This window comes from Falco cherrug, chromosome 6 (assembly GCF_023634085.1).
Source record: "Falco cherrug isolate bFalChe1 chromosome 6, bFalChe1.pri, whole genome shotgun sequence".
Lineage (NCBI taxonomy): Eukaryota > Metazoa > Chordata > Aves > Falconiformes > Falconidae > Falco > Falco cherrug.
In genome coordinates this window covers 12006000-12021972 of record NC_073702.1, presented here as the reverse complement: position 1 = coordinate 12021972, position 15973 = coordinate 12006000, and the positions used below count along the sequence as shown (strand labels likewise).

Below are 15973 nucleotides of genomic sequence, written 5' to 3'. Positions count from 1 at the left end.
TTGTACTTTGTCATCCTGTACCCTCTGCACTGAAAATGGTGGCTCTTCTATACATGCCCAGTAATCAACAGCTAACAAGCATAGTTTCACTTTACCTTCTTTATGGTGGCATTTAAAGAGCTGTGTGATTATTAAGAGATACACTACTCAGTAATGCGTTTCAATTTAGATACGCACGACATGCTGGAAATGTCTGTAATACTAACTGAAGCTGTGCTTACTAAATATACTGTGAGTACCTAACTGTTTTGTACATTTTTATATTTTTTTATATTGATCTTATTCTTAAGTATACAGCAGACTCAAAAATTTCATGATGATTCTCTTAAGAAATGATTTAGCTGTGTATTACCCTTTTCATAAGAACATTTGCAAGGTTACAAATCAAGGTAGATTGATTTTGACTATGTCTCTAGTTCAGCTGCTGTGAAGGTTTCCTATCTGAATGTAGCTTTTAAGGTGCAGAGGCAAGAAATATGCTGGTTTAAACGTACTTACAGGTAGAAGATTATGCAGTGAGTACAATAAACAATGTAAATGTAATCAGGTACCACCATTTTATTCAGGTGTGGTAAATACAAAGGTCTTTGGTGTATATATTGTCATCTTTTCCATCTAACTTAATTAAATATTAAGGGATGTGAAATAAAACATATCTAATTGTATCTTGGGAAAACAGTAGTTTCTTTTACATTGCGGTTAATGTGATGATGTTTGAAAATTCTGGTTTTTCTCCATTTTCAGTATTGTTTTCTGGTACCTTGATTCTTATAGGTTAAACTGTGGTATGACAAAGTGGGACATCAGTTAATAGTAAATGTTCTGCAAGCAACAGATTTGCCAGCAAGAGTAGATGGACGCCCCAGGAATCCCTATGTAAAAATGTATTTTCTTCCAGATAGAAGGTAGTAGTATTTCAGTTTAGAAAGTTATGTTGTAATTTACCATGTATTGAATCAACTTTTAAATGAATGCTTATGTAGTAAAGAATTCATTGTTACAGTTAGATTCACTATAACAAAAAAATCACACTTGAATCATGCAAGTCAGTATCAAATAACTTTGTGGACTTTGGATGAATGTGATCCACTGTACAGCAAATGCTTTTCTCTTTTAGGCATTACCAGATCAGAAAGAATTAAAGCAGTAAGTGCTATTAGTTGATGGAATTTTGTGATTTATCTCTACAAACAATTTACAACAAATATTTATGTTTCAGTGATAAGAGTAAAAGGAGGACCAAAACAGTAAAGAAAAGTCTAGAGCCAAAATGGAACCAAACTTTTCTCTACTCACATGTACATCGTAGAGATTTTAGAGAACGAATGCTTGAAATAACCGTATGGGATCAGCCAAGAGTACAAGAAGAAGAGAGTGAATTTCTTGGAGAGGTGATACATACAATCACATTTCTCCTGTTTGGTTTTGATGGTTTTGAATACATATGATATATATTTTATATATGTGTTTGTGTGTGCGTGTGCCTTAAAAGTAAAATTAATAGCTGTTAATTTTTCTACTAGATTCTTATAGAGCTGGAGACAGCACTTTTAGATGATGAACCACATTGGTATAAGCTACAGACACATGATGAATCTTCACTACCTCTGCCTCAGCCATCACCTTTCATGCCAAGAAGACATGTTCATGGTGGAGAAAGCACTAGCAAAAAATTACAAAGTAGGTCCAGATTCTATTAATCTCTCCTGAATTTTAAATTATAAATGCTAATAAATGTAATGGTATTTAACTTCTACTACAAACTACAAAATAAGAATACTATTTCATAGTCTTTAAACATAATGAAAATGTGTGGCAGAAAAGAGATGCAAATTATGACATTATGACATGACAGTCTTTCACCTGTGACGCATAACTTTCAAGCATGTGAAACCTGTTGGAATTGGTTTGGCTTCCACTAGCAAAAGAAAATTGTTCAAACATTTGTTTGCATACATTTTCTGTTAAAGAAAAAGATTAAGTTTATTATTATTGGATATTTTTTTAATAACTAAAAGCTCTTTATTAAAAAAAAATATCCTGGAAGTCATATGAGGTTTAAAAATACTTTTCATCATAAATTCAATCTCATCCTCCAATATGCTCACTCTACAATCAGATGAGAAGTGTGCTTTTGCAGCAAAGGGACATATGCCTGTATTTAGGAGGTACAGTGGTTTTGATGAGTCTGATTTCAGGTTTGTTTGAGGTATATTAAAATAACAGATATATTGAGATACTTGAATATCGTAGCTTCTCTGTTCATTTAAATTAATTTCAGATTTATTTAGAAGTACAAAGCATGTAGGGGATTATCTTTAAAAACATTTCAAAGCTATTTTTCTGATTTTTCTTAAACACGGAAGTAATTAATTTCAGCCAATGTATAGGAAATTGGTGCACATTCAGGACTGAATTATAAAAATGTGATATTGCTGTAATTGCTGCGTAAGGATATGTACAGAGAGAGCAAATGAAAGGTTAGTTTTTATGAGGTATTTGAACTTTACTAAAAGCTGGCAATGCTGTTTCCTCTTCCCCTTTCTCACCATATGCTGCCATCTCTCCTTTCCTGTTCAGCAAGCTGATTCAGCTTGCTCACTGAAGTAGCACAAAAGTATTTTTTTTCTTTGAGTGAACTTTTTTGCAGGTTTAGTGAGATAAACTATCCTAGTAGAGAATTATTGAGGACTTGCGGGAAGGAGAGGAGGGGAAAGGAGGCTGCAGCAGCTGTAAGGTGTTAAATTGGTTTAGTTGTCTTGTGAAACGTCACTGTCAATCACCATTTTAGTTCTCTTCCTCTATCGTTTAGACTTAAAATAATATTTTTAATTTCAGTAGTATGTTAAATGAACATATTTTTACATTTTATAACATGACCAGATGTTCAGGTATTTGTTTACCTTACTGTTGTGCAGGATCTCGACCAATCAGTGATAGTGACATCTCAGATTATGATGTTGATGATGGTATTGGAGTTGTTCCTCCAGGTGCGTGGGTGAACAGCATGGTCCTGCTTTCTTTTTTTCTTTTTGCTTGTTTGTTATTTTTTTCTTTATAACATTTTGGAATATTGAGGATACTGCTTTTGGAAGGTGCATTGTGAAAAAAACAGTTGTCCCAATTATTCCATGGCATCTGTCCTAAATTGTGATGAATTAAAAGATTCTACTATTCATTCATTGATATTTCTTCTGCATATCACTCTTCATATGTGAACCACTGAATGGTTCAAATTGTTTAATTGTTTACTGCATGATGTCTCAAGCTTTATTTAAAATACAAATTAAGTTTTTAAAATATTTTTTAAATACAAATTAAGATTTCATTGTCTATTGCAATCTTTTTTTTTTATTTTGCTTTTTGCTTGAGAATTAGATATAATGCAGTCTCCCATGGACTTTATTGAGAATGCATGGCTGTAGATTAAGATGCATGTAGCATGGCTATATCTTTTATATTTTTCATAAGCTTTCATGAGCTATCATTACCCTAAATGTTCATAACTATATACTTGAAGAGATTGTCATGGTTTGACTTTTAGTTCAGCATTCCTTACATACTGAAAATCCCGAGGATCATTTTGGATACCACATTTTTCTGCATCTATTTGACTGTTGCCACAAGTTAGATGAATGTTTCACAATTGTCCCAAACAGAATGAGTCACTATGTTGTTGCTAGTGCTAATTCAGTTTTTTCTGTGGATCTTCCTGATGAAAATCACTGAATTAAATCATGGTGGGATTTGGAAAGCTCTCTATCTTCCTGATCTGTGTTTAAAATAATCTGACAGTTTATTTATTATAATAAATCACATTCTGTATTAATGCAATATCCTTTTGATATTTACTGGGCCAAATTCTCCTTCCTTTGATACTGAATGGGCTCTTTCCTTACTTTAATATACTTACCACCTAGTTACTAAGAGGGAAGTTTTTTTCAGGTATGTCTAGTAATGGTATTTGCTTTAGTGAAATGATTAGTCTTGATATTTTTGCATCAGCTAAGAGAATATTTAAAATAAAGATAAATAAATAATTTTAAATATTTTTTCTGTTTATTATTTAGTTGGCAAGGTAGATAAGGTGTATCTCTGTAGACTTAGTTAGGTTCAAGATTTCAGTATCTTTTATTAAGAACTGGGGCTTTTTTTCAGCTGCCAGTTCTTAAAGGCATCCATTTGCCATTTGGAATAAACAAATTTCCATCTGAGGCGAGGTGCTAAAAAATGTTTAGCTGAATGCATTAGAAATTACAGAAATTTCTTGCGGCTGCGCATGCATGCTTAGGTGCACCTTTGAAGCATACATGGATCCAAACTTTCTCAGAGATCACCATAGAAAATTGCAAGTTTAATCTGTAGGAGTAGCAGTTATAATGAACTGAGAGTCTCTAAACTGAAACTCAAAGGACCTGGTGAGCAGACTCCTTTTAAAGTCCAGCTAATCAGAAACAAGCTGGAAGGTGACCTGACCAAGCACAAATTTCTCTATTTTGAATTTAATGGATACATTTGTTTGGCAATTCTAAGTGGAGTTCATCTGTTTGCAATTCCTATGGGAAGTGGATATACATATAAATGTGGGGGGGTTGTTTACACATGCAGTCTGAATTCTTGAATAAGGCTTAGGCTTCCAGCACAAAGGGCAAAGAAAATGTCAGTCATCAGCCACAAATATGTGGCAGCCTAGACAGCATATGATAATGTGTTTTGCAGTGAGAGCTGGAAAAGGTTGCTAGTCCCACTGTCTGATGAATTGCTTGAGAATCTTAGGCACAGATTCATAAATGTGCCTGGTCACCAAGTTATGCATTTCCACCCTACTATCCAACCTTCCTTACTTACCACATTGCTAAATCTTCTGAGATTTTGGACTGCTAGCTTCATTTGCACTGAATGAATAGTACAGTATCTGTCTTCTCTGTCTAATAGTCTCCTCTGTTAAAACTAAGTTGTATGCAAGTTCCTTGTTGTGCTGCAGCGTCTTTAGTCCTTCCCTCATCCACCCACTAGTACCATGGACCTCAGCCGACTGCACTGCAGCTCTTGTCTGGTCCATATTTCCTACACGTTCTCCTGCAAGGTATGAGTGTGGAAGGGAAAGACAAATAGAGGCATTTCCTCATAATGTAGGATGATGATGCAGCTCAGGTGCACTCTTAGACCATTTTGGCATAGCCTTTATTGGCTTCAACTAGATTAGTCTATGATTAAGTTATTCCTTCTCAACAGAAGTAAGAATATAAAAATTGAGTTTACAACATATGATGCATATGTTACCCTTTAAAGCCCCTTTTCTTTCCTTTACCACTTACTTACCAATGTTACCCACTGTGGTGCTTATCTATGATAAATAGCCTCTGTCTTTATTAAAGGTATATTCTTACAGTTGTTTATTATTTCTCTTGAAATATTCAGCAGAGAAGGAAGTTATTTTGCTTTCTTAATATCTCAAGGTTTTCACAATTATTGCTCATTTTCTAAAAAAAAGACACATAACTGCAAAATGTAGAAGTGCAAAAGTTCATTTGATCACCACCGTAAGCTAAAAAAGGAATGACAAAAATATTTTGGCTAATTCAACTAATACTGGAAATCCTTAAAGATTTCAAATCTTTTACCAATTACTAAGGCAAATACAGTATTAGCATTTAGTAATAACAGAGAAAGCTATTTTACTAGAGGGTTCAGCAGCTTCAGAAGACCACTGCTTGTCAATGGAAGACTGCTACATAAAAAATAATGGCACTTCGATAACTTCAGGAATATTTTAAGAATAGTATTTTCCCCCTGTCATACGACAAATGTGCCTTATCTTTCATATAATTGTACTGTCCTCATTTGTTAGTAGTATCTAGCAGTGATATATAAATATATTTTTAAATCAGCTCATAGAACTGTTAATAAAAGGAGTTTATATCAACAGCTAAAGTAACTTAACTTCAGTTTGAAGCTCAGCTTTAACAGAATTGATTTTTGACAGGTTTTTGTGGTATGCCCACATCTATTTACAGGAAGAAATTATTATTTTAAATCTCTTAGCCTCTCCTCATATGAGACATGGTCTAGTCTCTTTATTATCTTTGTGATCCTGATCTGGACTCATACAAGTAACTCCATGTCTGTCTTGTACTGGGGAGCTCATTACTCCAGGTGTGGCCTCACCACTGCTAAGTATATGGGAAGGATCAGTAAAGGGTTTAATAAAAACAGAACATGTTTTGAGGCCAAATTTTTTAACCTAAACATAATTAACTTTCTTAATTAAAAGAAAAAAAAAAAAAAACAAGCTGATATACAGGTGGCAATATCCCAAAGGGTATTTTTAATGAGCTGTATTGCTTATGCTATGGGTAACTCTTCAGGACAATTTATTTTTCTATCACATATAGTCTGTATAAATGATTGCATTGTACTTACCTTCCTACTGTAGCAGCACGGTTACATCAACACAACACCTTTTTGTTGTCTATATTGTCCTAAAAAAAAAGAAAAAGAGAGAGAAAAAGAGTTCTGGTATCAAACATTTGCTAGAACCATTTTCATCATCATCCAGCTTCCATTTCATGTCTCACCTGACAGTTTCCCATGAGCAACTGAGAAACTTCTTGTGCATAAACTGCCATAAGCTTGATTGCTGCTGTCATGCTGGTCCACACAAAAAATTACTCTGCACACTCTGGAGAGCACAGAGCCTTTGTATTTGAGGATGGTTCTGAGGAAGTGTTGCTGTCACTGTCATGGTCACTATGGAAATATGGATGTGATATGACCAACTTGACAATACTTGAGCTAATACTTAGGATAACTGTGAACTGCTGTTTCTCTGTTTGTTCTGTAAACTTTGTGTACCACAATGCACAAGTTTGAGATATTCCCTGGATAGCTTGGCTATGAGGAATATATAAGATAATGTCATCTTTCTATACATTTTTAAGAGTACAAGATAACACTAGGTGTATTTTTTTAAGCAGACTAGAGATCCTCTTGAAATATTTTTTAAACTGAAAATTATATTTTATTTTTAATATTTAATATTTAAATTCTATGCATTTTGGTGCAGCTGCCTAAAGCTGGGAAAGAAGTTTTGGATTTATTTGATTTTAATGTTGAATAAATGTTAACTAGTGTTCCTTCTGATAGACGTGACAGTATTTTATCTAAATCAAGCTTTTTTGGAAAATGAAATATCTTTTAGCACATACAACTTTGATTTAGTTATCCCTTGGGAAATTGAACACATCCAGCTTTTGTCATGTGTAGTCTTTTTTCTTCCTCTGACAAAACCCCAGACATTTCCTGCAGCAACCTTAGTATGTGAGATGAAGGAATCTGCATTGAAGTCCTGACTGAGCCCCTTTTTTGCTTCAAAATTTGCACCTGGTCCTTGTCATGAGATCAAAGAGATCCTCATGTTTCTTTCTGATTTTATTACACAAATCTGAAACACTTTTGTGGCAGGTAAGGTACTCCAGCACCACAGTACATCAAAACCTGCGAAACATAGGAGTCTTTCTTCGTGAAAAGGCTGATAAACCTTTCATGCATGCTATCAACTTTTATAGGCCTATTTTGCAGTCAGTACTCACTACAGCTTTGCTATTAAAAATATTAAGTGGCAAGCATTTGTGGTTTCTGTAGCTACTCGTGAGCTCTCTTTTGTAGCTACAAATGAGCTCTCCAAAAGGTGTTTTTTTTTCTGTTTCCTCTCTGGTTTTCAAACAATAGCCCCTACCCTTCCCAAACTTGAGTAATGTCACATTTTAAATATGACATTACATTAATTAATTTTATTTGACTTGTCTAACTCAGTGTTGTTTGAGAATAGTGTACACATGCACTTAACATTATAGTCCCTGGGTTGCTTCTGAGCTACGTGATATATTCTTATTACAAGTGCTTTTCTTTGGGCCCAAGGCTGCACTTTAAGATCTAGCAATACTTGTAGTACTTCTTGTTTCCCTGATTTATGAATCTCATCCCACCCCTCTGCTTCAAGAAATGGAAGAATTATTTCCCGTGTTCTCACACCAGCAGCTATACTATGAAGTAGAAGACACAAAAGTTGGACAAAACGATAGCAGAACTTGCAAAGGTCTTTCTGCATATGTTTTCTAGCTGACAGTAATTAGAAAGTCTGTAGTAAAAGTGTCTTATCATTTTTTTGTCAACACTGTCTCCCTCCTATCTGCCTTCCCTATCACATTCATAATGGTAAATATATTAAACATGAACTTATTGAAGCCAATGTTTTTTTTTATTTACTGAAGTTGCTGGATAGCTGTTGTAAGGCTGAAAGCTACTGTAGGATATTACAGCAGCTAGGTGCTCTTCTGTTATCTTTGAATAACTTTTGCCAGTTTGTTCAGTACTGTATAAAAGGCGGACAGAGTTCTGGAGGCTGTGATGTAAGCTGTATAATCAGGGAAAACCATCTTAGAGTTGCTTGGATGATAAAATGCATTATCTAGTAGGTCCTTGTTCTTGTTTTTGTGTTACTAAGATGAATCTGTTCTATGGTGGAAGAAATTTTTATTTTAGGATTACTTATCAATGTTTTAACAAAGTGTTTTCCTCCAGATCTAATCATGAGAGAATGCATTTAGCTAAGTTACATGTCCATTAGGATACATTGGTAAACTGATGCACAGTTTGGGAAAAAAAGCGTGAACGCTTCCTTGACATTTGTGATCAGGGTTCAGACTTGCAGCTAAACAGGTTGTTAAATGTCGTTGACTAAATGACCAAGCCTAATACAGACTCTGTATATGGATTTTTGCACTTTTAAGATGGCTATAACAATTTGGTAGAAGATCAGAGAGGAACTACAATAATTATACAAATTATACAAAATATGAAAAAAACCTCAAACTTGAAACTCTGTAACAAGATCCTTAAAAAGTGCAACTTAATACAATTGGTGACTGATTGACTAAATCATAGCCTTTTCTTGCATGGAAAGATTTCTGATACAGGCTGCTTTTTTAAATGAACAAACACATTATAGGAACTATGCTAGACAAATTCAGAGAAGCAGCAAAATTATTATTTTGGAATCTAAACAATAATTTGTAAAGTCATTAATGGACGAGTTAAGGGATGACCTTTTCTGTCATTAAGGGATTTTCTGTTGAGGGATACTTGTAATTTCAATATCTACAAGTGAGCAGCTGAAGTCTGAGCAAATTTCCTTAGGCTCTTTTGGAAAGATAACAGGCACCTTTTGAAAGCTGTTTATCTTATTGAGTTTCATTGTCTGTTTTAGAATGGGATTCAAAGTGTACAAGGCAAACAGTGTGCTACACGCAAAAAGACACAGGAATATCAGTGCTTTACAATGTACTAACATTCTGCTATTTTTTTTTCTTTTTTTTTTAATCCTATGTGAAAATGAATATGAGAAATTTTGCAGCTCATTCATAGTATTTGGAAAAAATGTTCTGCACAGTATGCAACACCCAATGTTCTGTACACTCTAAATGCTCGTAAATTTTTAAAGTAGGTGGTTTTGTCCATGTTCAGTAAGAGAACATCTTTGTATTTAGAGAGAGTTAGAAGAATGCTTTACATATATGAGCAGTCCTGGATCAGGCTGTGCTGTGGTACACAAGCATGCCTTCTCCGCTTGTTAGATAATGTAATCGTGTATTGCTTGGATTCCTTTCATATGTTTGCTACTGTATGACAACTTAGAAGTACAAGTTACTCTGCGTACTCTTCCCCAAGTCAGAAAATTATTTTGGTTCTTTCCTCCATATCTACCAGTACATAATGAAAATCGTGTCAGTTTCTCTGTCTCTGTACATGTAGACATTTAAAGGTAATGCTCGTAATTTATCCTGGCTGCATGATATGTTGGGATGTATAACAGCTGAATGATGACTTGAGAGTTGTGTAACTGTTTAGCTGTATGGTTCTGGGAGGAGTAACCATCTGAATTCTTCCCAAACCCGTACTTTCACTCTCTAATTTCCTTTTGTTGCCCTCTTGCCAGTAGGTTATAGATCTAGTACTAGAGAAAGTAAATCTACGACACTTACTGTGCCAGAACAGCAAAGAACAACACATCATCGTTCACGATCTGTATCTCCTCACCGTGGCGACGATCAGGGCAGGACCCGTTCACGTTTACCAAATGTGCCATTACAGAGGTAGGCGTCACAAGTTAGTGAAAGACTAGCTGGTTTCAAGTTTGTATCATCTGTCATTATTAACTTTTCTTCAGCAATTTTTCACAATCTTAAAACTTTTTTTTATGTCTGAGTTTTAATAGTGTAGTATTTGAACTTGATGTATGCTTTTATTAATTATTCAAGAGCACTCATAGGATGAATCATAACTCTAAGACTTACCTCTTCTTACTGATACCTCCTCTGTGTTTCATCACTTGTGTACCATAACCAATAGGTAGGTTTTTCAGTCAGTGGCTGAATCTTTTATGAAGCCACCTAAGTATATTTGTAGGATATAAGTAGTGGCATGTACAAATTGTATAATAACTATGAATGAACTAATTTTGAAGCACCAGCAAGTCGAAATTATCATTTGCACTTCAAATGTGACATTTCTAATGGAAGAAGTAAAAAACACTTCACAGAATCAGATAGTGATTTATAAAGCTCTGTTTTCTGCATTTACTGCTTTTAATAGACAACCTATTAATAGGAGAATCCTTTTTGAACTTTTCATTTGCATGCTTTATGCTTTTTTTGAATAGTGTTGTACAGACTGTTTAAGCACAAAACTTGACCCACTTATTTTGTTTGTTTTATTGTGCAGGGCAATAAGTTTCTTTTGCAGCTTGTTGTGGAACCCTAAAAATCAGCCAGTTTTTCCCAGTTTTCCTTTCCTCCAGTTTCTAAGATTTGTTCTTGAATTACTGCAAGAGCTCGAAGTGTTGCACTAGCATCAGCTTTATTGCCCATTAGCTGTAGTAGTTTGCTGAAAATCTACACTTGTTAGCTGAATTTTGTGTACAAAATTCTGTGCTACAGTACTGTCCTTAACCATCTCTGTCTGATTTTTTGGAGTTCCATCACTGGTCATTTAGCACCAGACACCTGTGATGCTTCAAAATGATGCTATATTCTGGAAAACCAGCTTCTCATTTGAGAATCCTCATGATCTTGCTTCTTCCTTTCCATCCTCTGTGCCATATATACTGTTCTTGTGTGTTGAAATTTTGTGTGCTTCTTAAGACCCTGCATGCATCCCCCCCTGTTACATCAGTTCTTACAGGTGAAGCTATTTCACTACTCAGCAAATCACTTGCCATTGCATTTCTCAGTAATGCATCCTTAACAGACAGAAGGCTATGGTTGTACATAAAATACGGCAGCACTGATTCTTTTTTTTTTTTATAGTATAGAGAATGAGAGCTCCTCATTCTGCCTTCGCAAACAATTGTGTATGTGCTTTTGTTGCATCTTTCTATCTACAAGCACGATGTACAAATGAATTATTTCATAGTCAATTGCACCCATCCTTTCATTTTATACTTTGAAAAACTAATGCTTCTTGTTCCAATGGCAGTTTTTAAACTAAAGGAAGAATCTGCCCTTTAAGTAGTAGTTTCTTTTCTTGTTCTTTTCCATGCGAAGAGAGCTTTAAATTACTGTTATGGAGGTCAGAGCTTACCTGCATTCATAAAAGTTATACCTCTTTTATATAATACTTAGGTTTAGATTGATAAAATACGCTGCAAGTTCCCATGTCCTGTCACAGAATTTCTTAAAGAATACTTGGAGATACCTGCAAAAAGTTGACAGCCCAAAATCAGCCCTTTAGAAATCTGGCTATGAATCTACAAATGCATAAAACTTAATTTCATGTGAGCTATCACCAGTTCTTGTGTTATCTCAGTTATTCTTTAAGTACAGGCTTTGAAGATGCCATTACTGAATCTATCAGTGTACACAGAAACAGGCATTTACTTCTAAATATGATAGAAATGGCTGCTTTCTATACTTTGAGGTGGTTTTTGTTAATCTTAGGATCCAATATTTTTTTAGAAGTCATATATTAACGCTTAAATGATTAAAAACTTCCTTCAACCAACTTGTACTGTAATCCATTAAGCTGTGTCATTTATGAGAAAACAAGTTTATCATACGTGTTTCTGCCTTTCAGGAGTTTAGATGAAATTCATCAAATGAGAAGATCACGTTCTCCAACTAGACACCATGATGCCTCCAGAATTCCAGTTGATTACAGATCCAGAGACATGGATAGTCAGTATTTGTCTGATCAAGAAAGGTACATTGTCAGCCTGAACCTGGAAAAAAGTTTAGAAATGTCTTTGTCAGTTTGCCTAATTTTCAAGTGTTTGGTAGAAACATGACTATCAGTAATGGGGAAGGGAGAGAAATCATCCTAACTGACAAATCTAGTGTCATGGTTAAATTATCTATACCTCCTTTTTTCTTGGTAAAACTGCACTAGGTTGATAGTAATACCAAGTATCTAGACTAAGTTCTTCAGTTTGTCCTAGAGTATTTGGCTGATTGTTTCATGGATGAAGCCCAGAGATTTTTCCTAGAAAACCATAAATCTACATGTATGCAGTAGCTATTCTTGTAACTCAGAATTTTATCTGTTTTGGCAACCAGCAAAATACCAGGCATGCATTCCTATTAGTTGGAAGTTGCATATGTTATGATTTGCATTATAGGTTTGGATATCTATATATGTAGTCTCACAACATCTTAGGCAACCTTCTGGTGAACTTGGTACGGTACCCAAGCATAGCAAGGATAGTTGTGGTGCTTGTAATTAGCAAAAATCTCCAATCTTAGATGTGTGACATGTACACGTCTCTCCCTGGAATATGTGCAGTGGATACACTACTCCGAGAATGCTTGGTCTCTCTCCTAGTAGGCATTTTTTTCAGGTATCTTGGAATATATTCTAATAAAATGGAAGAAAGTGAGAATTCCGTTTAGTTTATAGCTGAAAGAAAGTTTAAAAAGGTGTTTCAGTTCAGTATTTGGGAAACACAATGATGACAGTCAGATAGGTTATCAGTGCTTGTGAATTGTTTGTTTACTCCAAAAAAAAATTATATAACCAAACTATAATGGCAAACTTTTACAATTAATATAAGATCAACTGGCCTGAAAACCTTTCCAAATGTAAATTCAATACAGAACAGACATTTCATAGTGGTCTTGAAAATGTGTGAGAATAAATTATAAACATTTCTGGAACTCTTTATCCAGTTTGCATGGAAATTGAATAACAGATGGATTTTGTGGTTAAACTAATTCATTTTTTTATATGATCTTGCCTATTTTTCTTTTTTGTTGTGGTAACATACATATGGGAATTAAGGAGTTATTTGGAACATTTTAAAATTCAACCTTATAGGCAAGAAGTATATACAGAATTGTCTTAAGTAGGATTGGTGTACTGAATTTCCTTTCAGAGGTGAATTGACATGCTTTTTAAATCTAGTAGTCAGATTTATAATTAAGCTAATTCAAGTAATTTCCACTTGTTGCAAATGTTTCATGTTTCTATTTATTCACTATGAGTAGTGTTTCCTGAAGATGTTTATTGAAGCAATTTCTTATCAGCTGATCTGAAGAGGAAGAGATATTAAAAAGTATCTTTTGTCAGTAGAAATAGATATAGTCAGTTAACTGTCCAGAAAATTTTCTTCCAGTAACGCCTCAAACCATGATATAAATGATGATAGATACATGAATTGTGCTTGAAGAGCAGGGCTTGCATTGAGGCTTTCTTGGAGATGAGCCATCAGACCAGAGCTACAGCAGCAATGGACTGCTAGATTTTTTCAGAGAAGTAAGACACAGTCTTCAGGTTTTTTTAATGTTCAGAAAACACTTTTCAGAAGTTTAAAGGTCAGACATGAAGGATGTATGTGGCTTATCTGCAGGATTTAAAGATGGGTCCATGTACTTACTCTCCTTGAGTAATAATCTTGTCTGCAGTGGTCTCCTTTTTCCTCTCTTCATCTGTCCCCCGGATTTCTTCAGTTGTGGAGAGAGTTTTCACTGTCTTTCAGTATGTAAGAGCAGCATTATAGGGAAGATCAAAACCAGGTTTTTTTGAGGAAGATAATCACATCCAAGGATTTTAAAAAAATCTTTATGCAGTACGATATGTTAGTATCAGTAGTATTATAAGTATTTTGTGGTGTTCGTTTACTGAACCCTTCATCTAAACAAGTACATTCAGGCAGATGCCTAACATAGACTTGGCTTGAAAGGTGAGTAATTACCTGATAGTTACATGGCAGAAATTACAGTTGCTGATTACTTTTCATCATTTTCTCAATGATCTGTTATTGGTCCCAAATTAATATCAAATATTCTGAATAGAGCTTTGTAAAAATAGTTATTATAGCCTCTTACTAAACCATCTGGTGTGATAAATTTCCAGTGGAACTGAATTGTCCACTTTACCTTTTTTATGTGTATTTACATATATATACACACACGTGTGTGTGTGTGTATGTATAAACATCTGTTAGGATAAGTGTTTTACTAGGAAATCAGGAAAGCTAGTTAACCAGTATACTTTGCTCTGAATTTAGGAACATCATCCAATTTTCAAGGGCATGTCCCTTTCAATTTATTTTGTTTCTTTTATTCCAAAATAAAATCTATTAATGTAAGTACTAAAATACTCACGTTAGAAAACACTTATTTTAGAATAAAAATACTGATTCTAGATGTCTCTGAACCAGACTTAATTTATTATAGAACTGTGAATATTGTCTTACATTACCAGTATACTGATACTGTGATAGATTCTTTTGCTTTGTTTTTTTAACTTGAAGGTTTCATGGTGGATTTGCTATTTTATACCCCTTTTCTGGATGAATTTTGTATTATTGTTTGCCGTGAGCCAATTACAATAGATACTCTTTGGCTTAGGAAAGGTAGAGTAAATTTTAACGAAGTACTCTGTGATTTAATGTAGGTTTTTCATCTACTTCTCGACTCTTAAGAAAATGGTAACTTTTTTCCTAAAATGCATGTTTATTTGTAATTTGGAAACCTACATGTAAATTCTGTCAGTCCTCTGAGCTTATGAATGGAAATTTTGCTTTAAAAAAAATAATCAGTTCAATTTTAATACATTTTGTTGCATCAAAATTAGGCTAGTGGCTCCAGATGTAAAGCTGAATCTCACACGACTCACAAGCCATTATTTCAAGGTCCCCAGTGTAGAATTTTAGATAAATACTACCTATACTGCATCAATTAAATGGGTCATTTTATAATGGCATGAAGCACAAAATATTGAAAAACTTCTGCTTTATCTATTTTGTAATGTTTTCTCTCTTTGTTGCCATAGTATGTCATATGATTCCCTGCTTCTTTTGAAATAGCATGTTTACATGAAGCTTAGCTGTAATTTCCCTTTTACAATAATTAGCTGGTTTGGAGCTTGGTCATTCTGATTGTGTTGAAGGGCATAAAACTACAAGATTAATCCTAGGGATATTTCATATCATAGTCATATTTACCATAGGCATAAATATGTGTTAATTTTACCATCTCGCTGGCTGTAGCATGTGTTTGGTTACAGTAAATGAAAAATAGAATGGGCAGCTGATTTTCTCAGTTGAAAACAATAAGAAGCAAAAAGTGTGATGGCTGATAAGCATTTTTTTTATTTCTTTAGGATTGCATTACAAAATACTGTCAAGAATTATGAGTCAGAATTTATATACGGCCAAACATAATACTTCCCATGAACATATCTTTTTGTTTTTCCCAAATGGGTGACTGGTTACTTTTACCATAAACCGATCTGCAGTAGCAAACCCTTCCTGCTTTTTCACGTATGTTTTTGTGGCCTAGGAAAAAAAAACCCAAACACCCAGACAACCAAACAACAAGCATAATTATATTTTCCTACAATATTTCTTCATTAATTAATTCATGAGAAAGGAGGTTATTAGAGAAATGTAGCTGGTTTATGGATTCCTTTTGCCATG

The 15973-nt window shown here is 34.3% G+C and overlaps 1 protein-coding gene across 35 annotated transcripts in view; it reads left to right on the top strand.

The window, feature by feature from the left end:
- Positions 1-15973, top strand: part of RIMS1 (regulating synaptic membrane exocytosis 1) — a 335679-nt gene that overhangs the window by 199147 nt on the left and 120559 nt on the right. For 32 of the 35 annotated variants that reach the window (XR_008732858.1, XM_055714419.1, XM_055714416.1 and 29 more), the window contains 6 exons: positions 775-905; positions 1220-1391; positions 1524-1680; positions 2919-2990; positions 10001-10154; positions 12133-12258. Coding sequence is in view for 34 of the 35 variants with exons in the window: in XM_055714419.1 (XP_055570394.1) it covers positions 775-905; positions 1220-1391; positions 1524-1680; positions 2919-2990; positions 10001-10154; positions 12133-12258 (812 nt within the window). In the remaining variant the exon portion in view is untranslated. Of the gene's footprint in view, positions 1-774; positions 906-1219; positions 1392-1523; positions 1681-2918; positions 2991-9997; positions 10155-12132; positions 12259-15973 lie in introns of all 35 variants that reach the window. The other 3 variants (XM_055714422.1, XM_055714449.1, XM_055714421.1) reach the window with 2 other exon arrangements.